The sequence below is a fragment of the Trachurus trachurus genome (genome assembly GCF_905171665.1).
Source record: "Trachurus trachurus genome assembly, chromosome: 24".
Classification (NCBI taxonomy): domain Eukaryota; kingdom Metazoa; phylum Chordata; class Actinopteri; order Carangiformes; family Carangidae; genus Trachurus; species Trachurus trachurus.
The window spans coordinates 9,166,833-9,189,931 of NC_139910.1; the positions used below are offsets into that span (position 1 = coordinate 9,166,833).

General features: G+C 41.8%; 1 protein-coding gene across 1 annotated transcript in view; it reads right to left on the reverse strand.

Annotated features, from left to right (window-relative positions):
- The window catches only part of ptprk (protein tyrosine phosphatase receptor type K), a 122,362-nt gene that overhangs the window by 36,147 nt on the left and 63,116 nt on the right, over positions 1-23,099 (reverse strand). Inside the window, exons 7-11 of the mRNA XM_084000341.1 lie at positions 20,697-20,778; positions 18,993-19,108; positions 17,876-18,050; positions 9,665-9,777; positions 9,083-9,263 (exon numbers count right to left, since the gene is read on the reverse strand). Coding sequence (XP_083856467.1) covers positions 9,083-9,263; positions 9,665-9,777; positions 17,876-18,050; positions 18,993-19,108; positions 20,697-20,778 — 667 coding nt within the window. The remainder of the gene's footprint in view (positions 1-9,082; positions 9,264-9,664; positions 9,778-17,875; positions 18,051-18,992; positions 19,109-20,696; positions 20,779-23,099) is intronic.

The window sequence follows — 23,099 nt, forward strand, 5'->3', positions numbered from 1 at the left end:
AGGACATCTGTTTTATCGGTAAAATGTACTTAAGGTGTCAAAAGTAATTTCGATGTTATAGCTCAGAGGGAGATGGGATATCATGACGGAGAGGAATCTGTTTGCTCAATGCAGCCGATACCAAATATGCCTTGATTACCTCTGACACTGATCGCTCAGATCGACTCTGGACCTGCAGACCGAAGTGGAATCTATGTACGTCTGAGCAAACCGGCGCGGGTTTAATTGAAAGTCGTGTTTGCCGTTCCTTGTCATAAACTGACAAGGTTCTCATTCACAGTCATAATCGTTTCATCACCTGTGGATGTTCCTTCACCACTTTCTGTCTCTGCCTCGCCGTAACCCTCCTGCTTCCTCCTCGTGTCCTTCCAGGACTTTTTTTTTTTTTTTTTTAATAAAAAGCCTCACCTTAAATACAGATGCAAGTGTCTCCCCAACCCCCCTCCTTGTCTCGCTCTCTGTTTTTCTCTGGGTCTTCCGCTCTCAGAGGAGACAACACAAGGACACAAACTTGTCGCTTCTTCTGACAGCCCATTATCTGCCTGTCACTCACACACACACACACGAACCGACACTCACAGGCACGGCCACTCGCACTCGGTGGTTATTACCCAAACACACACACATAGGCATTTCAGGTTGTGACCAAATCAAGATTAAATCTAAGCAGAGCATGTATAGGTGTGTGTGTATATGCTGCTCTTACTTCTCATAATAAAAATACATCGTCAAAGGCAAACGCAACTCTAATGCACACTCACACACAATGAGTTGTAAGGAATACAAACGTGTCAAAGTCATTCAGATGTAAATTGCTCGCTAATGAAGAGACGTATAGCCGAACGAGACAAAACACAAAAGACAGAAAACGAGAGGAAGGAAATGTTGTGAAGACACACGGGCAGGTAATTGTCTGTTGAGCTGCGGCGCAAATATTATTGCTCAACTGTGTGTGTGTGTGTCTGTGTGCGTGTTAATAGCTGAGAGGTCAGAGCATTTCATTTCTGCCTCAACCTGTTATTAGATGGCTGACATTTAAATAGAGCACAGGAGAGAGAGAGAGAGACACGCTGCTTTCTCCACCTGTCTCTCTTCTATCTGTCTCTTCCTCACTTGTCTTGGTCTCTTCCTCTCTGCTCAAATCAATACTTGTGATCCTCACCATAAACCTAGCTATTAGGACGGATACACACACACACACACACACACACACACACACACACATACAAATACACACACATACAAACACACATCCACAGAGTTAGAGCAGTGTAATAAATTGCATTGATTTCAGGGTCTCTTGACGCCAACTCTGTTTCGCACTGATGCGCTTTCAACATAGAATTAAAACAAAATATATGACTGGCTGCCTGTCATATACACAAACAGGTGTGCGCACACAGCACACAAAAACACACACAGACACACACGCACACAGGTTATAAAACGCCCACCCCCAACCTTTCTGACCCATAATGTAATGTTGCTTATCTCTTGTTTTCTGGAGGGTAGTGCAAGCAGGTAGAGCAAGGTGAGGTGAAACAACAAAGGATATGGACAAAAGAAGGAAAGAAAGAAAGAAAGAAAGAAAGAAAGAAAGAAAGAAAGAAAGAAAGAAAGAAAGAAAGAAATGACAGTAGCATAGAAAATGCAGTAAAGAAGAGTGTAAAAACAAAGCGATGCATGGAAAAATGAAGCTGGGGCTGGAGGGAGTGAGAGACAGATAAAGGGAGCAGAGAGAGGAATGAGAGAGTGAGAGATGAGAGAGGAGAAGAGAGAGAGAGAGACCGAGAGGAGGAACGGGGGGAAAGACGATAACTAGTTTGGAGCGCGGCCAGAGTCGAGCGGGACCTGGTCCAACGGTAAGCCACAGAGGCTGCCTTGTCCTTTTCTCCTCCTCCGGTAGACAGACAAACGGCTGGATTCATGTTGGAACTAAAAGGCTTTGTTCTCCACAGATGGAGCTTTGAAAAACAATAACAATACCAATAAACACCAACAATAACACCAAGGACGGCAAGCTTCATATCAGCAGCATCCAGAGGTTGGAATTAAAGAACAGGAAAACAAAAGGAAAAGGAAATAAAACTCAATGAAATTAAACTATACTAAGGTTGAAAAAAAAAAGAAAATAAAACTCTCCTGCAACATGAAGCAGCAGGAAGAGCCAAATATGGTTAAAAAAAAAAAAAAGAGCATAGAGCAGGAAATAGGGAAGCTTAAAGAAAAGCAGAGAAGAAAAGAGCAATGAAAAGGGGAGGGGAGGAAACAGAAAGGGGTGATAGGAGATGCAGCTAAATCCCAGTTAATCTGTCCAATTAGTTCCTGGTAATCCTTCCACTGTCATGAAGAAGACAAATGAAACTCCCTTCATTCATTCTGTATCCCTGCCTTACTCTCTCTGCGTGTCTCCGTCTCTCTCTCTGGACCAGATTTTAAGTACATGAAAGGTGCAAAAAAAGAAAAAAGAAAAAAAGAATTACGCTGCACTCGATTTTTTAATTTGCACTACAGTTTGGCTATGATTTGCCTACGCAGAGGCTAATTATGAAATCAATAACTTTTGGCTGTCTCTGCTCAAGCTTAAAAATGGTATCACTGCAATTTAGCATGGGTGGGGGGTGTTTGAAATGATGAAACGAAGAAAAAGAAAACAAATTACACCTTGTGAGTGATGAATAAAACATTTCAAACAACTACATTTACAAGGAGAGGTTGGTAAAAGCAATGAGGAATAATTAAAAACACTTCTGAGGACACGTCTACAGCTCGTACATGGCCGGAGCTGGTCGTATACTGTACTGTAGGACATTTGCATTCTGCCCAGTGTCAGTTGGTTACAGCCCTTTATCTGTTTGCTTTCCTGCTCTCTGCGCTCACACATACAGCGTTTCAACAAAGCCAGATTCCCAATAAAGCATTTACATATACACATTATTTACATATTTATCTGTTTCTGCTGTCAGACAATGGAACAAGTTTGAAACAGTGACTCAGACATGACCCATTGAGAATAGCTACATCTTTCGAGTAGCAGTCACTTCTTAGTCATTGACAGGCTGCCGCTAAAATTGTCAAAAAAAAAAACACCAACCGACGACTGAGCTGTGATTTCAGCTACATTAACTTGTAAAGTCACAACTTGGAAAGAAAGTTAAAGGCTCGTTCATGTCAGCTGTCAGACAGACGGCTGCCTGTGGAGGGAAAGCCTGACCTTGTGCTTGCAAGTACTGTAGCTTAAAGGGGAACTATGCAAGTCGCTTTTTTTCTCTAAAGCTCCAACTACAGTTTCGTAGTGCATATTTTATGTGCATTTGTTTTCAACGAAACCGACGAGAAGGTAGGCTAATCCATGGAGCGATGTCTACCCAGGTGGGTATTGTTAGGTTAGGAGGTTATGGATTCGTCATCATGCCGCAAAGCAGTCCATGTTCCTCGTTAGACGATATCTGGGACACCAGGCCGGAGGCGCTGATCTTGCAAAGTTGGTTTTCGGCCAAAAGACACTAGGTCAGGGGTGCTCACACTTTTTCAGCCTGAGAGCTACTTTCAAAGTGACCAAGTCAAAATTGGTAGCGCTGCAGCTGCATTTACCGTGCGCCCCTGTCTGTATGTGAACCTGTGTCTGTCTATGTGCGGGCAGAGATGAGAGATGGTGTTTTTTTTAATAACCATGCTAGCGTTTCACCATCTCTCATCTCCGCCAGTCAGCCTCTTAACCTGCCGCCTCTCTCGCGTGCGGGCGCACCGCACGTAAACACACGTGAGGAGAAAAAAAAAATCTTTTTTTTTGGACACTTTTTTTTTTTTTCTGTTAGTGGGAAACACGGATCAAGCTGTGCGTACGCACAACTCTCCGCAATATTCCATTGATAAATCACACCGGACCCAAGAATGGTGCGGACATGAACACACCTCATATTCCACCCCCAGAATGCCTCAGCACAACCATATATGGTCAGCACGTGCATAATTAAGTAGCCATGTGCGCTCTGTGGAGCAGCAACAAAGTAACAACAAAGACAACACCCGGAATGATGCTTCGGCGGACCTGCCCTCGCTTTTGAGGTCGGTTGTGAGAAAAATGCCTACTGTCCAGACAACTGTGTTTTTTTAAATATACTTTTTTTTTTGTTCTTCATCACGCGATCGACCCACACTGTCTTCGATCGACGTAATGAGCACCCCTGCACTAGGTGGAAGGCAGGGAGCCTCCATTCTCCCCATAACAAGTAATTTAACCATCCCAATTACTCTGAAGCTGTTTAGTTATCTTGCATAGTTCCTATTTAAAACATTGTTAGGTGCTGTTTTGTAAAAGTTGCTAAAAGCATCTGAGAAATCGTCAACAAAAGGTGTTTAATTATTATTATTTTGACAGAGCAACAGCCGACCAGTGGGGAAACTCTAACATTTGGGTTCGTTGGCCAATAGTTTAACTTGGTCACTCAGTCAGTCAGTCAGTGAAATTCACATTTCTACAACAAATGGTCATGTTGTTGCAGTCCAGCCAAAAAGATGCAATTTCAAACATTTTAAGAATTTAGTGTATGTCACTGAGAAGCAGAAGTTGAAGGAAAATTATGGCAATGTTCTGTATTTTTGTAATACACCATGGAGACATCAAATCTCTTGCTACATTCTGACCTTTCTAGGTCGTCAGTGGCTCTCGACAGACACCAAAACCCACTGGCTTCACATACACTGCAATTTCTAAATAGGACTCTGGACACAGTGGGTTTTAACAAATGTTAGCCAGGTGCATTTGTGGGGGACAATTTTCTGTGGTGAATTAAGACAAATTTGGTTTGTTGACAGCAGCATAATGGTGTGGGACCGATTCAAAACAAACTGCGGTGCCCCATGTTGGTGAAAACAAAGCAACAAGTCATCTAGTGCAGCACTGGGCCTCACTGATGTGTTTTTAATAGTTTTTTTGGCCGACAACAGAGCTCTAAGGCACAGACCAATGAGCCATATCAGGGAACAGGTAATACTTGTTAGGATCAATTCACTGCTGGTTTTGATCTTTTCATGGGATTTGGTGAAGGGCAGAAAAATACAGAATATCATCAGACTTATCGATTCAGAGCACAATCACTCAGACCTGAGAGTATTATGGCAACAGAGTCCACTTCGTTGTATTTGTCCTTTACGTATTTCAACATAATACACATCGCATTTCTCGTGTGAAATGCGCTATGAATAAATTAATGGCATTTCTTTGCTTTGAGTTTTTGCAGACCAGGCAAGTTCACAGCCACATCTTCATTCTCTTGTTGTTAATAATATTTTAAAGTCATTTTTCAGTAATCAATGGGCTCTTTTTTCCTTCTAAGTAGCTGTCATTATTAGTCTTTGAAGTCTATCTTTCTTTCCAGCTACCCCTGAAGCATTTCTTTTAGATTTATACACAGCAGAGTTTAGGTTTTTTTTAACTCAAACTTATGCCTGTGTTAAAGGCGGAGAATTATCCCTGCAAAACAGACCCTCGCCAATTATGTGAACCTTAGAAAGAAAACCATCAACATTTATAGAACATAAACTCCCACAGGCGCACACAAACACAAACGCACAAACACATCATCACTGTAAAATGGACACTCTCGCACTCCAGCCATTACGGAGGCTCTTAAGTCCACTGGGTGCTATTTCAAGGGTCTGACCCTTAAAGCGTCGTCCTGCTGACTGCGTATGTGTGTGTTTTCACATATATAAAGAAGTACATGCAATATATTGTGTGTGATTCCCACAATATCCGGGTTTGTGTGTCTGGAAATGTGTGTTTTGTGATTCCATTCTTCCATTAATCCAAGCGATGCTGAGTTCGTGCAACACAGGAGAAATACTGTGACTCTTCTGAACCGTGTGTGTGTGTATGAGTGTGTGTTGTGTGTACATTTCTCAATACCTCTTAGTGTGTCGCTCTTCAGTGTGTAACTATATGGTTTGTGAGTGTATGTATGTGTGTGTGTGTGTGTCTAACCTGCCATGACCAAGAGGTTTTCAGCAGAAAATTCAGGATTTGGATTAAAAGCTACTTCATCACCTTCTTCTGTCACACACAGACACACAGACACAGACACACACATACACACTCGCTCTCTCTTCACTTCAAGTTGATTATTTTTCACCTTTCAGACAAGAGCAATAAATCACCACAGAGGAAAAATCAAGAAGAGTGGGAGAGAAAAGGAGAGACAGAGGGAGCACGAGGAAGAAGTGGAGATAGGAGAGATAAAATAGTGCAGAGATGAAAAGAGAAGCGATGGGAGAGGAAGAGATGAAATCCTGCCGGGCATCGCATCAGTTGCTCTGCAGCGTGTGTGATGTCTGCTCTGTATTTTATCAACTTTATTGGTTTTTAATTAAACTGTGTTTTTTTTTGCATGGTGATAGATTGGGTTTATGCCTGGTGTTTGTGCACACATCTCACTGTGTGTGTGTGTGTGTGTGTGTGTGTTGTGTGTCTCTGTGTGCACATGTCTTCATTATATTGTGTTGAACTAATTACTCAGTAAACTACAGGTGGTGGGATCAGACAAACCTAACCAAACAGAAAAGGCAAAGGAATCATTACCATTTAAATAACATTTCTACCCCTTGTGTGTGAGACTCACTCTCTCAACAAACAGACACAACGACAAGTGTGGGCGTGTGTGTTTGAATGTGAATGACCCAGTCTAACAACAACAGAAAGAGACAGGTAAGATGATATCACTGCTGTAATAATAGACAATAACGACCTACATTCATTACTTTGTGGTAAACATGAATATCTGATATTATGTTTATTTATAGAATGATGTGAATATGTGAATTATTATGTCTCATTCATGTATTGTTGACATTTCGATGGAAACCAGTCTCATGTCTGTATGCTAAGTAGGAAGCTACAGCTAACACCTGGTTAGCTTAGCATAAAGACTTGAAACATAAAGTCCAAAGGAAACAAAAAGATCCCTACCTTTCACATTACATCTTTGTTTGTTTCATAATCATACAAGAACCAAAGAATACAAACTTCAAGTGACAGTTTTATAGAGGTCGGGGGTTTATGTGCTTTTTCTGGGGTGGCTGTTGTCACTGCATTTGCCTGAAACCACATAGATTTTGTAAAAGTGGACCGACCTTAGACTTCTCCAAAATATCCAATTTCCTTCCTGTATCATCATGCACAGTTAGTGAAAAAGCATTTCCCATGTAAACATACAACTACCCTAAAATGAAAAGGCATATTTCTCAAAATGTTGAACAATGTTGTTAAGGCCGATATTACTCTGTTTGTTGACATTGTAAGTTTAGTCTTTACAGAACTTTTCCTAGTATATCTGTGCAGGTCTATCTTTATTCTTTTTGTTTTATAAAGAAATGTGTTGAAACTGTGGTTGGCTAATGTCGCTGAGTGGTAGCACTTTAAAACCTCTATAACTAGACTTGAAACTATGTAATTATCAGCTGTGACGGTGGGACAGGGATTGTTTTAAAGCGAGGCGCCGGGAACTTCCACAGAGGAAGTTTGGAGCACTTTGGCAGGTGTTAATTTGTCTGTCGACGAGATACGAGCAGGAAACTTAACAGGTGTGCAGTTGTCATCAAAACGAAGAGCTGAGGTCAAAGGGGGGTGGGCTCTGACCCATGAGTGGTAATAACGTAGTAATACCACTGAGTAATCATGGGTCAGCACATCAGCATTAAGACGGGTGTGGAGTTGTGTGAGGATGTTTGCTGCAGTGTCAGTCCCTGAGCTGTGGCAGTAGAAGTAGAAAACGCTCCGAGGGCCATAAAAGATTTAGATTTTTCCCCAGATTCCCTGAAACATGATGATTTTCTAGTGGGTATACAAAAGATGATTCAGATATACAGAATGATTTGGTGTTATTCTCTAAATTCATGAGCCTATGTCCCTTCTGTGGTCTGATATATCAACACATTAAATGTGTTCCTCCTCCTGTGTGAGTGAGGAGGAGAAGATTAATTTCCTTTTCCTGTCAAACAGGAAACTGTTCAATACATGAGTCGCCTGAACAAGTCTATGACTTCCTCTCTGTCAATAAACACACACGCACATGCATACAGATTCATTCAAACACACACACACGCATACACACAGGTTGGCAGGCATCATTCAAGCCCCATGGTTATGAGTTTTCATCTCTCTTTCATTTCCATTCTCCAGTTTCATCATTCTCTCGTACTCTCTTCCCCCGCTCCTATTCTCTCCTCTCTTTCTTTTCCAACCTTATTGTTTTTCATCATCTCTCCATCGCTCCCTTGTTCGGTTTCTCATTCAAGCTCATTGCTTTTCTTTCTGTCTCTTTCTCTCTCGTATCAACCCCTCTCTCTCTCGCGCGCACTTTGTCTCTCTCCCCGAGGCTAGCTGTGTTTATATTTCAGTCGTTTATTTCTACAAATGTCAGACAGTGTTACTGCCCTCCGTCTATTGATCCACAGAGAGAGAAAGAGATGGAGAGGGAGAGCGAGAGAGAGGCAGGGGGAAAGTGGGGAAAGGCAGTGACAGGGAACAAAGTAGAAAGAGAGGTACAGGGGGAGGAATGGGAGATATGAGAGAAAGGAGGAGCACCAGCGAGAAAGCAGGAATGAGGTGAGAGAAGAAGGGGAAAAAAAGCAGGATAAAAAATGAGAAAGGTGGAGGGAGCCTCCAGTATTTTAATCACTCTTTCTCTCAGATCACTGAGCAACCACTGACTGACTCAGGCTCTCCCCTCCTTTCTTCTCCAATTCTATCCCTCGCTACATCTCTCCTCTCCGCTCGCTGTCTGCTCCGAGTACAAATATCACTCCACCAGCTGAAATATAGATACCGAGATAAAAAAGAACAACAGTAGATGGATGGACAGATCGATAGACAATCACACGGGCAGAAAAAAAGCTGTGTGCACAAGTCGACTCAACTAAGTTTCCGGCATTGTTTCTTTTTTTTGTGTTGTTGTAGAATCCAGTTCATCATGTTTTAGGTGATTGTACAAAACAAAAAAAAGCATTAAACAATAATGGTGTGTTGTGTTGACATAAGTGACTCACTTCAGCTTTATTTGAACATCGCATTTCTCTGGCCTACCTGCACATTTGGTTCTGGTGATGAGTGGTGGTCCGGCTTTGCCTGTCCCGCCCTCTCCGGGTCTGGTCAGTAAGACTCTGATCTCGTACTCTGTGTCCGGGTCAAGGTGCCACAACTTATAGTTGGGAGAGTTCACAGCGTGAGTCTCGATCCAGCTGCCTGACGTCATACGGTACTCCACCTGAAGGAGAGAAAATAATGTAGATGTCAATGTAGAGTTAAATTCTTTACCAAGATCTGATACTCTTTGTCTGGTATAGGATTGGCTTAATGAAAAGACTGGTGCCACTCTTCTTCGCTTTGATTAGCATGAGCGAGAAACAGCTTGCCCGACTTATGCTAAAGTTTTAGAAAGATCTGCCAGGGCTGGCTCTATAATTATAATTTCAGAAGTAAAACTTTGGACAAACTGACTGTCTGTCTCCTGGCTGCAGCTTCAGGCTAACTCCCACCAAGAGAACAAAAAAAAGTTGTGTTTCCCAAAATGCGTCATCTGTTTGACGCCACATACTGTGTTGCTACATGTACCAAACGTATTACTGTCATTACCCCTAAACTGCTCATTATACAGAACGTACGTACCTCTTTGAGTATAATTGGTCCATCGCCAAATATGGAGTTGGCATTGAGCTGAATCAGTAGGTACGTAGGGCCCACGCCGAGCAGCTGGGGCGGGGCGATGGGGTGCGGAGGCTCTGAGGAGAGAAAACAAGGGACAAGGTCGTAAAAGACGGTTTCAAAAGTGGCTCAAGAGATGAATGAAACGCACTGAAACAAGGCCACAATGTAACAAAGGAGGGTAGTGGCACAGGGAACAACGTACTCTAGTCTCTGTGATACAAAGCCTCGACAGTGCCGCAGCTCAAAGTCGAACAAATATTTAACACAAACTGACATTGAATAAAGACAACTAAGCTATACAACTATTTCTACAGCAATTATACCATGACCCCAAATCATTAGGGATACATTATGTTTTGTTATCCTGTGAGCAACAGAGAAAGACGAGCGAGTGTGTCCCATTTTGGGTGCCTATATTTCTATTTCTATTTCCAGAAAGATGACAAATACACTTAATGGCTGTGTCGAAACTTCATTGTCCTCACACTAAATGTGTCTCTCTGACTGACTCAGACACTGAACTGAATGATGTCATGTGTTTGTCTGTCAATCTCAGCTCTTGTTTGAACTGCAGCGCAGCACCTCAACACAACTTCATCATTACAATCACCTGATCACAGCGAGTGCACATTGTAATTGCAAACATGTGGTTATATGTATTGATTTTAATATCTATTTAATATCGCAAGTAATAAGTGACTACATTTAATGGGAAATCAACACAGATATTGTATTGACATTTGCAAAAGCAAGAGCAACCAGCGCTCGCTCTGATGATCATCGATCGCCAATAACATCAAACTGGCTGCACCCGATTGCAATGTTATGACATCAGAGCTGTGTGGCCGTGTCATGGTGGAGTAGTTGGCTCTGCGTGCTCATACAGAAGCTGCTGTTTCAATCCTATATTCGGTTCTTTCCCCCCCCTTAACAAAAGATAATTTAATGATCCATTCTGTTTATACGGGACTTTTCCAGGCACTTCACATAATAAGCTTCTTTATATACAGCTTTCATCTGGTATCATCATGCCTTGAAGCTACGATGTTTCACGCACTGATTCGCTCTCCTTTGCTGTGTTGTTGAAGTTATAATGAACTTAATATTAATGTGAACATGCCTTTTACAGCTGCCTCACATCAAAAGCCTTCCACCTTCAAATAAGACACTCACCCGATGGCTTTTTATTGAGAAGCAGCTTCAGAAAGTTTTGATTACAGTGACAAGACGTTTATGTGTGCAGGTGTAATGTTTTGCATCAGGAAGAGGTGCTGCCTCTGAGGAACTGGGGTGAATTTCAAAAGCAATGATATGAAACAAAAAAGGGAGTGAGCACAGATTTATGAGTGATGGATTTTAAACCTATTTCTGTTAAAACCATAATTGATGACCACCCTGAACATGAGGTGCACTCGCCCCTGCTTGTCCTCCTTTGAATCCTCTAATAAATTTCCTCATAAGTTTCATAATATATTGTTATTAGATGAGGGGATTTCAGATAATGAAGTCCATTGGTGCGTAAGCTGAGAACGACAACCAGTGAGTTAACCTCTTACTCTGGTGGTCGCGAACTTGAAATTGGCTTCTTTAACAGTATTTTGTGGTTTATTGAATTGGTTTTCATTTCTTTCTTTACCTGCTGCAACCTCAACTTTTATCTGATGCCATTCGATTCAGATGTGTCAGATCCGTCTCCTCTGGTCTGATTGCAGTCGTGACATTTATGTAAAAGTGACTACAGTACCTTCAACCTCTGCCAAGGAGGCTTTCACCCGTTTCTGTTTGTTGGTTTTTGTTGGTCTGTGCTCAGGACTGCACAGGAAAAGTACAGCTCTGATTTGCACCAAACCTTTTGAAGGGATGGGGCAGGTGGCCACAAAAGACCCCATTACACTTTAGTGCAGATCCAGGAATTTCCTTTCATACACTCCTGAACATTGCAACATAGAGCATTTTTCAAAATTTTTGCCTATTTCTCAGTCAATAATGGATGGACTGGATGTATTTGACATATTTATAGTGCTGAGATCTCTGGGTTTGTACACCTTGGTGCAGATCCAGATAATAATTCAAATGTGGTGGAGGAACATTTCTGGCCTATGCGGGGGTATGTGCTCCGATGAGTGCCATTTTGGGGATTTACTGTGTAATTGCTTATTAACTACATTATAAATAGGTCTGAGTCTAGATTTGGACATTTTTTCCATCAGCATCATGGCTACTTATGGTGCCGTTTGAATCAACCTGATCTGCCATCTTCACCTGCTTTAAGACTGTATATTATAAAGAGAGATGTTAAATTATTAAATCGATTTGATTGCATCTGATTGGCCGAGTAATGATACTCATAATTTTCAACATTAAACACTGCATACTGATGCATTACACATGTAGCTTCAGGAACCAGTGTGTGTGTGTATACTAAATGTGATGGATGCGTGAAGGTTCAGGACCAGTCAGTCAGATCAGAGCTAACTGTCAACCATCTCTGATTGACAAAACCTTAAGCGCAACACACACAACCTTAAAAACACCCTGCATCAAAGGTTCATCTGCTTGACACATACATACACAGATCAACACATGAATTAATCACATATAATCTCCATGCACACACACAGAGACACAAATACACTGCGATCTATCTCACAGACAGTAAATCACGCCGCCTGTATCTCTCTCAGACGCGTTCTCAAAGAAACGCTGCTATCTGAGAAGAGATAGAGGAAAAATATGATTTTTTTTTTTAGGCGATCCAGCTTCAATCATATCATATCAAAGTGAGTATTATCTAAATTATGTGTGTGCGTGCGTGCAATGTGTGTTAGTGTGCATGTTGTTCCATTAATAGTTATATTTTGCATTGCTGTCACCTCGTTTCCTCTTTGTGCGGATGTGAATCTGTGAATCTGACTGTTTGTGTTTACATTTCTGTGTGTGTGTGTGTGTGTGTGTGTGTGTGTGTGTGTGTGTGTGTGTGTGTGTGTGTGTGTGTGTGTGTGTGTGTGTGTGTGTGTGTGTGTGTGTGTGTGTTTTGAATGTGGCTGTCAGAGAGGTGCAGGCTGGGAAGTGTCTTTTTTACCAAGAGATGAAACACTAGTTTGACAGCACATGCGTGTGTGCAAATGCAAAAACACACACACACACAGACACAGCGCACACACACACACACAGAGTTGAATTCAGATAATGAATGTTGAAGTGGCTTCAGAAAACCAACGACGTCAACAACATGTCAGCTCGCAATGCCATCAAATAAACAAAGTAAACAACTCCATGATTAACAAACAAATAAAATAAAAGAAATAAAAGCAAAAACTTGCACAGATTTATTCAAGCATGAAAAGGAAACAGTGGGCTCTCCTGCTCGGGGCTTGTGTGCTCACTTGACTAGATGTTTGTGTGTTATTTAAAAAAAACTATTGAAAATCCAAAAGATAAATAATAGACGTAAAAACGAAGCAGTAAAGAATGTAAAGTGGGTCATTATTTGACTCCAGAGGAAAAACAAGAGCTGGAACGGATTCACGCTTTTGATTTTTCAGATTTTTTTCTGTTTGCTTGTTTGTTTTTTTCATCACTTGTCATTTATACAGTTGACCTAAAAAAAAAAATGAACAAATCATCAATGGTGTTGCTTTTGCGATGGGTTTCCTGTCACTAGCTTCTTTATTATTAATCACACGTGAACTCCTCTCATCATTTGTCATTTTTTGGGTCAAATCTAAATGATAAAAAACAAAACAAATCAACATTTGTGTCGTTTATTATGACCTGACCCATCTTGATTAATCTCTTGTCACTGTCACTGAGACTGAGATATGAGCGTTAAAACAAACTCTCGGGGCATTGATAGGATAGATGATTAAAGATTTAAGATGGAGTAAAAAAAAAAGAAAAGACAGAGAGCGACCAACAGAGAGGAAGTCGTTGGTGACTGGCGCCCACTAGGCATGTTCTCCTCTGTTGTCCATCGTCAGCAACCTTGTCAATAAAGTTTAGCATTCACAGGCCGCTCGCTGCTGACATCACTATGGTACTCACTGGAGGACATGTGACCTCCCGAACTAGAGAGGAGTGGATGAGTGTGTGTGTGTGTTTCAGTCATATCAACAGTGGTAGTAGGTTTTCTCTACTTCCACAGCGCCTCAAGCTCCACCTGTCACTGCAGCTTAGAGTGTGTGAGAGTGTGTGTGTGTGTGTCTGTGTGTGTTTGAATGGTAAAAAGGAGGAAAAGGACAGTTTAGAAGTGAACCATTACAGGTTTAAGACAGTTGTATTACCTCAAGTCAGCTCTGTGTATGTGTGTGTGCATGCAGGTGTGTGACAGTAATATTGCAGGAGCTTTTTAGGCCATGGCTTGTGTGTAATGCAAGCTGGCATGGTGATGTACTGGTGTGTGTGTTTGTTTGTATGTGTGTTTGTGTGTGAGAGATACGAGCTGGCATGATGATGCGCTCTATCACCGTAGGAACCAGAGGGCAAGGCGTTATTAGAGCTCGGCTCTGACCAAACCACTCCTGACACACACATAGTTAAAGTCCACCTCTTTGTCTCTCTGTCACACACACAAACAAACCTATAACAACAACAATTGATAATATATAAAGTAGAGTCTAGTTATTATATTTGATGATTTGCTAAAGTTGGTGAGTTATTTGTTTAAAGGGATAGTTCAACATTTTGCCAAATTGGCCCATTGCCATAATCCCTATAGCAGTAGGTTTGTTACCTTTAACTGTTGGTGCAAGCTATTTTTAGAATAGCAGAGCAGAGCCGCGAGCTGCTCAGAGCTACGCTACGGAGGCTAATGGGATTTCTTGGTTTCCCTCATCAAACTCATCAAATACACAATCCAACAACTCCAAAACGCTCTGGTGGACAAGTTGTGACCTGCACATTCACCACGCTATGAGATAATAATGGAACGTTACGAGACAGAGTTGTTTTAGAGGCAAATGCAGAGACTGTTTGCCAAAAAACTGCCCCCAACCGGAACGAACATCGGCGGTTTTGCATGAATTTACCTCTAAAACAACTCTGTCTCGTAACGTTGTGTTATTATCTCGTAGCGTGGTGAATGTGCAGGTCACAACTTGTCCACCAGAGCGTTTTGGAGTTGTTGGATTGTGTATTTGATGAGTTTGATGAGGGAAACCTAGAAATCCCATTAGCCTCCGTAGCTTAGCTCTGAGCAGCTCGCGGCTCTGCTCCGCCGTTCTAAAAATAGCTTGCACCGCCAATTAAAGGTAACAAACGTACTCCTAAAACTATAGGGATTATAGCAATGGGCCAATTTGCCAAAATGTTGAACTATCCCTTTAAATTAATCAATAATAGTGATCTGGATATCTACGTGGCTTCTGGTTGGACACAGCAAACAATGTGAAGACATCACCTGGCTTTCTAGGATAATGTTATGGATATTTTTGCACACAAAGTAAACAAATGATGAATAATCGTGACAAAAGGATGAACAGGATATTTTCATATTTTTGCTTGCGGTAGAGAGAGAGAAAAAAGAAAATGTCTTCCAGGATGATCTAGGAATCCCGTGTCACACCTCTCGTGTTCCCATGATGCACCTCTGTCTACAAAATGTGCTTCTATTCCATGATCCTGACAGCTCCAGGACACAGGGGGAGAAGATAATCGCACATCTCTGTCATCTACATGTTATAAATATCAATAGAGCGGGCGTGTGCGTACCTGCAGCAAGGCAATCTCACATCGCCCAGCGGACCACTTTCCAGCCTTTGAAGATGAAACCTGGGTTCCTGTCCTACTGCCAAACATTTTTTTTTGTTATGTATACATACAAGTCATATTTTGGCACCTGTCTACAATCCCGTCTTCCACAGAATCCGACCGTATCCCGGATTCCTCCACAAATGTCCCGTCCCTCATCTGTCTCCCTCTCTCTTCAATCTATCTATAAATAAATATTAAAATATTCAGAGTAAAAACATTAGCGATGCAGCTTATCTCTGTCCATATTCATGGCCGTCAATGTCCTGCAGGAACCTCAAATTTCCAACACGCTCACTTTTCAAGAAGTGAAATAAACATATTCCCTGTTTCTTTGATTTCTCTCCGGCTCTCATCTCCCATCTGATATTTCTAATAAATAAACATGAGGCTCCGAACTCCTTGCACATTCATACATGCAGTCCTCATTCTTTTATTGTGATATCTTTCTAACAACCACACTCTGGATCAATATTCATAATCACCAATATCCCTCAGAGCTCCCAAAACCATCTTTTCATAGATTGTGAAAGTGGCTTTTTTTTCTTCTCTCCCCCCTCCCCTCCCTGATGCCTGGCCATGAAACGTACAATGCTCAATGCGTCTTATTGAACCCGCATCTATTTTCATAAATGTAGATTGGTCCTATTCATGTTTAGACACATGTCTCCTGCTCTGCAGATTCCTCATCTCTCTCCTCTTTGCCTTCTCACATTCAAAAAAAAAAAAAAAGGATCTTCATAATAAATAAACATTAGCCATTTAATGTATTCATACTAGCAAGGCAAGGTCCTGCAGAGAAAGAGTGCATCCAAAAGGGCCGTGTTTTCTTTACCAAAGAGGAACCAGAGCTCTTCGTTCCCAGTGTGGGAGTGACACTAACCCTGTTGGCTGTGGTGGAGGTGGCGGTGGCGTTTAGCTCGAGTTGAACCCTTAAACCGGACAATGCACGAGCTCCATTATCTGAGCCACGCTGGCAAAATATTCATATTCATGGTGCTCGCTTCTGCTTTGATTTCTCATTTCTTTCTCCTCTGCCATCTCTTATGCAGAATAATAAACATGGCTCCGCTCATCTGTTTACATATTCAGACATATCCCTGATTCTGATATGGATATTCTCGGGATAATGAGCTGACTATTTACATTTAACTTTTTTTTTTTCCTTCAGCATCTCCTCTCCTCTCTCTGCTCACCCTCCTCTATCTCCCATCCCTCCCTCCCTCCCCTCCTCCTCTCTGTCACTCCCGTATCATTCTTTCTGAATCTCTTCCGCCTCTACCCTCTCTCTCTTTGCCCTCCTCCTCCTCCTCCTCCTCCTCCTCCTCCTCCTCTGTCTCTCACTGGGAGATGAATCGAATATGTAAGCTATTGGATGTGAATGAATAAAGCATCCCGTCTCAAACACACATTGGTGACACCTTATTAACCACATGTCAGCTGCACATGACAGCTGGAGCACACACACGGCTTACACATGTGCACATAGACACTAGTGCAGCTGGGTCACAGCCACACACACACACACACACACACACCTAACACACACAAGGCGGGTGTATATGTACTGTAGACACACACACAAACTCTCCTCATTAGTGTATTTTGTGTTAGTGACTCACATTTTGCCAGTCAGAGACAGTGGATGTGCATTTGATTGGAAAGATGTTTCATATTCTAAAAGTTACATATGATGCAAAGTTATGCATAACACAAAATATATAACTGGGTCAAAAAAACCAACAACTTTGGTCAACAACAGGGTCATAGGAAGAATCAAATTGATTTTAACCATCTAAAGCTCTTCTCTCACTGTCCAATATTAACTTAATGCCATGTCTAGCTTCATATTGACATGTTGTGTAAGACGTGTGGTTCTGTAGAAGAAGAGGCTAATTCCAACTGAATTTAAAGAAGCTGCTTTAACACTGTGTTTATGTGCTAGCATGTCTGGCTAACTAGTTTAGAGTAGCAATGTAGTGTTTATCTCTAAGAAAAAAAGTAATGAGCATAACATTAACCAACCACATTAATAAGTAATGGCTAATGTGGTTGATGTTATATAAAACTAACGTTTGCTTATTTAGCTGACTAGCTAGAGCTGATAAAAGAGAAACTGACTAGAAATAAGAAGCCTTGGTTTGCTAATGGCTGCCACTGTGACTGTAAATATGTGCTGTGTGAAGACAGAAAGTCTTGACAGGCCGAGTGAACAGTCGGCTGGCTTCCAAAAATACTGAGCCACCTTCTTCTTTTTTTTTTACTTTCCACAAAAAGTAATCGAGGACAGCAGATAAAATAATCTCTGGAAAATATTAAATATAAACACAGAGGAGAGAAAACAGGAAAGAACACAAAGTACAAGAGTTGACAGCAAATCAATTAGATAACCTGGGGAATATTTTTTTTTTTTTAAATCCTCACCTCTGACGATAAGACCGGCGAAGTTAGACACCCCGGAGCCGCGTTCTGATTGGGTGACGCAGCGGTACAGATCTTGATCCTGATTAGTGACTTCGTTGAGGTGGAAGGAGGCGGCGAATCGTCGGTGGTTGATGTTTTTGGTCAGAGCCACGGGAATATCTTCTCCATTCCTCCTCTGAATCACAGGCCGGACAAGAGCACAGAGAAGAGAAGAGAAGATCAGGCTGCTGCAGGGGCCTGTGTGCACGGCTACAGTAACTGCCTTGCTCAAGGTCACAAGGCAGCACTGGACCACACACATACACACGCACACACACACACACGCACAGACACTCACACCCCCCTCCTCCTCCTCCTCCTCCTCCTCCTCCACCTCACTGACAGCAGGTTTGAAGGTCATGACTACAATAGAGCCATAATGAAATCAGGAGCTATTAAACTCTTAATCATGTTAGCTGCAAGGATGTATGGCCTGGAGACACTGTGTGTGTATGTGTGTGTGTGTCAGTGTTGGTGGGTGTGTGGATGACACTTTATTATTGGACGTACCAGTCCTGAGGGTGGCACATCTAGTAGTATACTGTTTCATCTCTATGTGTTTGTCTATCTCCACATCATTACACTTGAGGCTTACAAATATGTATTATTTGTACTTTTCTAGTTATTTATGTATCTATTATCTATTCATTTGTTTTGTTTAAAGTGCGTTAACCAACAACACAAAGCAAATCTTCAGTTTCTTGAATATTAAAGAAAGATCTGAGATATCCTGTAAAATTGAGGTGAATTTAACTTTAACTGCTCAAAGAATCGAGAGCAACTTCTTTAAAAAAAGACTATTTATTTGGTGGAAAGTAGATCAAACAAACTGCTGCAACACTTTGCAATAAAATTTTGTAAATATAACTTTTTTTTTCTTTTTTTCTTTTTTAAATAACGATCGATTTTAATTTCCCTCCACCTTTTTTTGGCAGCAGGGAGAAATGTTGAAAAACAAATAAAACCAGAATAACTTGTTATTACAAAAGGCTTAATGTGGAAGATATAGTCATGTACAGCCTACACACCTAAACTACACATATCCATAGTCACTGTTTGTGTGTGTGCGTAGCCATACCTGCAGCCAGAGTTTGTTGCTGGACGTGTCTCGTCCCGTAGCGATGCACTGAAATGTGGCGTTCTGTCCAGCGTTCACCTCCACGTCCCCGAGACGAAGGAAATGGGGAGATTTATCTACAGGGAATAGGGACAAAAGAAGAAAATGAAGGCAAATTATCATTTACAGCCAAGGTTACGTGGCTCTGTGGTTTAAAATGTTTTCGTCTTGTCTCCGTTTGTTCAGAGTGGAAACGAGGTGACGGCGGCCGGAGGGAGTTGAGGATACAAAACGGGGGTCGGGTTATCACAAACACACCGTATACATTTAAGGACATTTTCTAACCCTCGGGGATATGTTCATTATTACTGCGATTAGATTTTTGCTGGAGTCGGATGACACCAACCCGGAGTGCTGCATCGCCACTGGAAGGTAACGTCGCTGTCACATCCTGTTTATGTGATTCCCAGTTTTAACCACTAATATGAAATAAGGCTTTTTTAGACCCTGAAGAATCAGCTCGGCTATGACATTTTTATTCTGGGGAGGTGATTGCAATCATAGATAGTAGTTCCTATGGTGAATGAAAACACACACACACACACATACCAGAGACACACTTGCACACACACACCCACACTGATGCAAGCGTGTGCACACACACAAACCTGTGTGTCCTGAAATGCAGCTGTGAGAATGAATGCTTCCACTGTGGAGACTAAGTACTAATTCCTTTTCAAATACTTGCTCCTTCCTATTAGGAGTGCTGCTCCTCTGCCTTTAAAAGACTGGGGCTCTTCCCTTTTTTAAAGTTTCCTCAGACTCCTGGTGGCTTTCAGTGACAGAAAAATTCATGTCCAGAAATTTCTTTCAGAGGCACACATGGACAACTTTCTGTCCGAGACGAGAACAACAGGGATGCAGGGACCTCACAAACTCCACAAGGAGGAGACGGTTTATTTCTATGACTTATAATCAATAGAATCTATTAAGAAACAAAATTGTCCTCAAAGATTTCAGTGCTGCTGCGAGACAGATGGGCAGAAGGAGTCGTAATTGGTTCCTTTCAGACATGGGGAGCCCTCCAGGAAACCGGCCTTATGGCTTTAGATTAAAAGACACTTGTGTTAACAGTAACAGTTTGTCGTCACGACGACCCCTTCTTTTGGGGATGGGGGTGGGTCGGGAGGGGGTCTCGAACGGCGAGGAAACACTCAAGCAAAAGGAGAAGAAGAAGGCTGGAGACGTAGAGAGAATTTAAAATGGATCGCAGCCCTCATCTCTTTCCTGTCACTATGAGACAAGACAGCTACTGTTCACTGTGTGTGTGTGTGTGTCTGTGTGCAACTGTGTGTGTGTATGTGTGGGTTAAAGAGAGAGAAAGAAAGTGCTGAGTGGTCAAAATCTTCTCTCTCCATGATTGCCCTAATACTGTCTCATTTCCCGCTTCACTCTCTCCTCTTCCCCTCTTTCTCCCTGTTTCTCCTCTTCACAGTCTCTCCCCCTCTTTCTTTCTTTCTCTCCCTCCCTTTTTATTCCTCTAATTTTTCTCTAGGACTCGTCTTTCTCCCCCTCGCTGCATCCCTCCTCTCCTGTGTCACCTTCCCACTTATCTACCCATTCAACTGCAACAGAAACCATCCCAGGTACAGTCTAATTAGTGGCCAAAGCTATCAGCATCTACTCAGCGAACTAGGACTAATTGCTGGCATGCTAATGACTCACCGCATGGGTAGCTGAGCACCTGAATGTCGTCTATGGCGATGAAGCCAGCTTTGCTGTCCGATACCTCTGCTTCAAATATGACCTGAGAAAAAATAGAGAGAGAGCAGTTTGAATTTGGTTTGTTTACGTTTGTGTGTCTTCACAAATAACACATTAATACACAGAAAGTGATTTTTAGACTCGGTAAAATGAACAGTCTGGGTAGTGAGCACTTTAAAAAATACAAAATACAACAGCAGCAAAAAAAAAAAAAACATTGGAAATGCCAGAGGAAACTGAAATTACATAACCTGCAAATCCTCAAACTCTCTGTGGCACTGTTACCACGTCATACACTGCACCGCTGAACTCAGTTTCAGAAGTATTTTAGAAGTAAGCAAAACAGTTGCCAATTAAATTCGCTGTCAAAGTGATAGATCCGATCCGAGCTGTCAGACGACTGACAGCAGCCGGTGATGTGCATAACACCAGTTAAATACAAAGCTGCCGTCCTCACCGCTGCTGGATTTATACATTCTGGCCAACAAGTCAGGAAGGATAAAAAGAAATGCTTCCTGTTGGATCATAGTAATCTCCTTTGGCACACATACAATGTCCACCAATGAAATGATAATAAGTAATGAAACCCAATGCGGTAAGGTAGAAAATGAAGGGTTAGAGCTTATCTATTTGTTTTTCATTCTCTTTCTCCATCCCTGCACTTCCTTATTTTGCTACATGTGCTTCTTTTCTTGATGGAACCCCATTGTGCCTCAATGAGAACTGCACTTTCCTCCATATTATGGTTGCAGGAAATTTCATTTACATTGCAAAAACAGCTTGTGAACAGTGTTAGGCTGTTGTTGAATCTGCACTGGATAGATTACCATTGAATTCTGTGCACGTTCATGTTCCCCAGAGGATGCATCAGGATTTTGATGATCACGTGGATTTTTTCTCTAACATGGCATGTTTGACTTTTACCAGTCACTTCAAAGACTAATTTCCATTAGCACCAGTGGACCATTGGGGGTAACGTTTGCATGCTGAGGTGCAAAGCTAGGATGGTGAACATGGTAAACAACATTCATGGTAAGCATGTGTGTATGTATATGTGTATATCCAGATTGAGTATATGAACTTTTTTTTTAATTTTAGTAATCCTTTAATTTACAGGCCGTTAATTATGTGATAATGTCAAGAAATAGCGAAGAAATAACAATTAATTGCGTTAATGCCAAGAAATAACCTAGAAATCACAGTCAATTTCATGTCCTTGCAACTGACAGTTATTTCTGGGCTATTTCTACTCAATCAATCATTATTTCTTGGCTATATTTCTTGACATTAATGAAATTGACCATTATTTCTAGGCTGTTTGTAGACATTATGATGCAATTAATTGTTATTTATTGGCTATTTCTTGCCATTATCATGCAATTAACAGCCTGTAAATTAAAGGGTTACCAACATTTTTTATATTGTAACTGTGGACCCCCGGATACTAGGATACTAATAGCCTACTAAACATCGGCATGCTAACATTGTAATTGTGAACATATTAGCATGCTAAGAGCTGCTGGCTAGCACGGCTGTGGTTTGATAAACAAATGAAACTCAGCAGAGTCGATTTGTCTGTATTTCAAAAGACAAAAACAAAAGAGGGAATAATGAGTTGTTTCTTGATCTAATAAACAGACAGCATGATGTGGGAAGGGAGGGATGCTCAGCTCGTGGCCCTTAGCTGTGATTTAATACTTCATTGTGGTTGTTTTTTTGTTGCTCACCTTCTTTCTCTGTATTTTGGGCTGAGAGTTAATTCTGCATTCAACAGGTGCCTCCATTTACCACCACCTCAGTTCATCGACTCATTTTCTGAATAGAGACGGTTCTCTCCACTACCCTCATCTATCTCATCCATCTCATCTTCCCTCTCTCCTCCTCGTCCACATGTTGGCCCTCCTACTCCCTCCACTTGTCATCATCCCTCTTTCTAAACATTTCTTTCCCCTAATTTCTCTCTTCCTGCATCTCTCTCTCTCACTCTCTCTCTCGCTTGCTGCCTCTGTTTTCCAACAGTGTTTACTCAGAGAGGAGCACAGTAATGAACAGGAGACGGGGGAGGAGAGGAGAGGAGGGTGCTATCAAAAAGAGAGACAGAGGGAGAAAGAGAGAGCGAGCGGGTGAGCAGTTGTTGTCATTCATCACCTGTAAAAGGAAATCTGCCGTGAACTGTTTACCCATAGCTTATCATCCCCTGCTTGTCACACTCTGCCCCTCTCTGTCTCCCTCCCCTACCAATCTATCTCGTCTCTCTTTCCTATCATCTTTCACTCATGGCTCACTGTGGAGCACAGCAGAGAGACATCAGTTGACTTTTAATACCTTCATTTCTGTCTGTCTGAAGACCGGCCTGCCCGCACG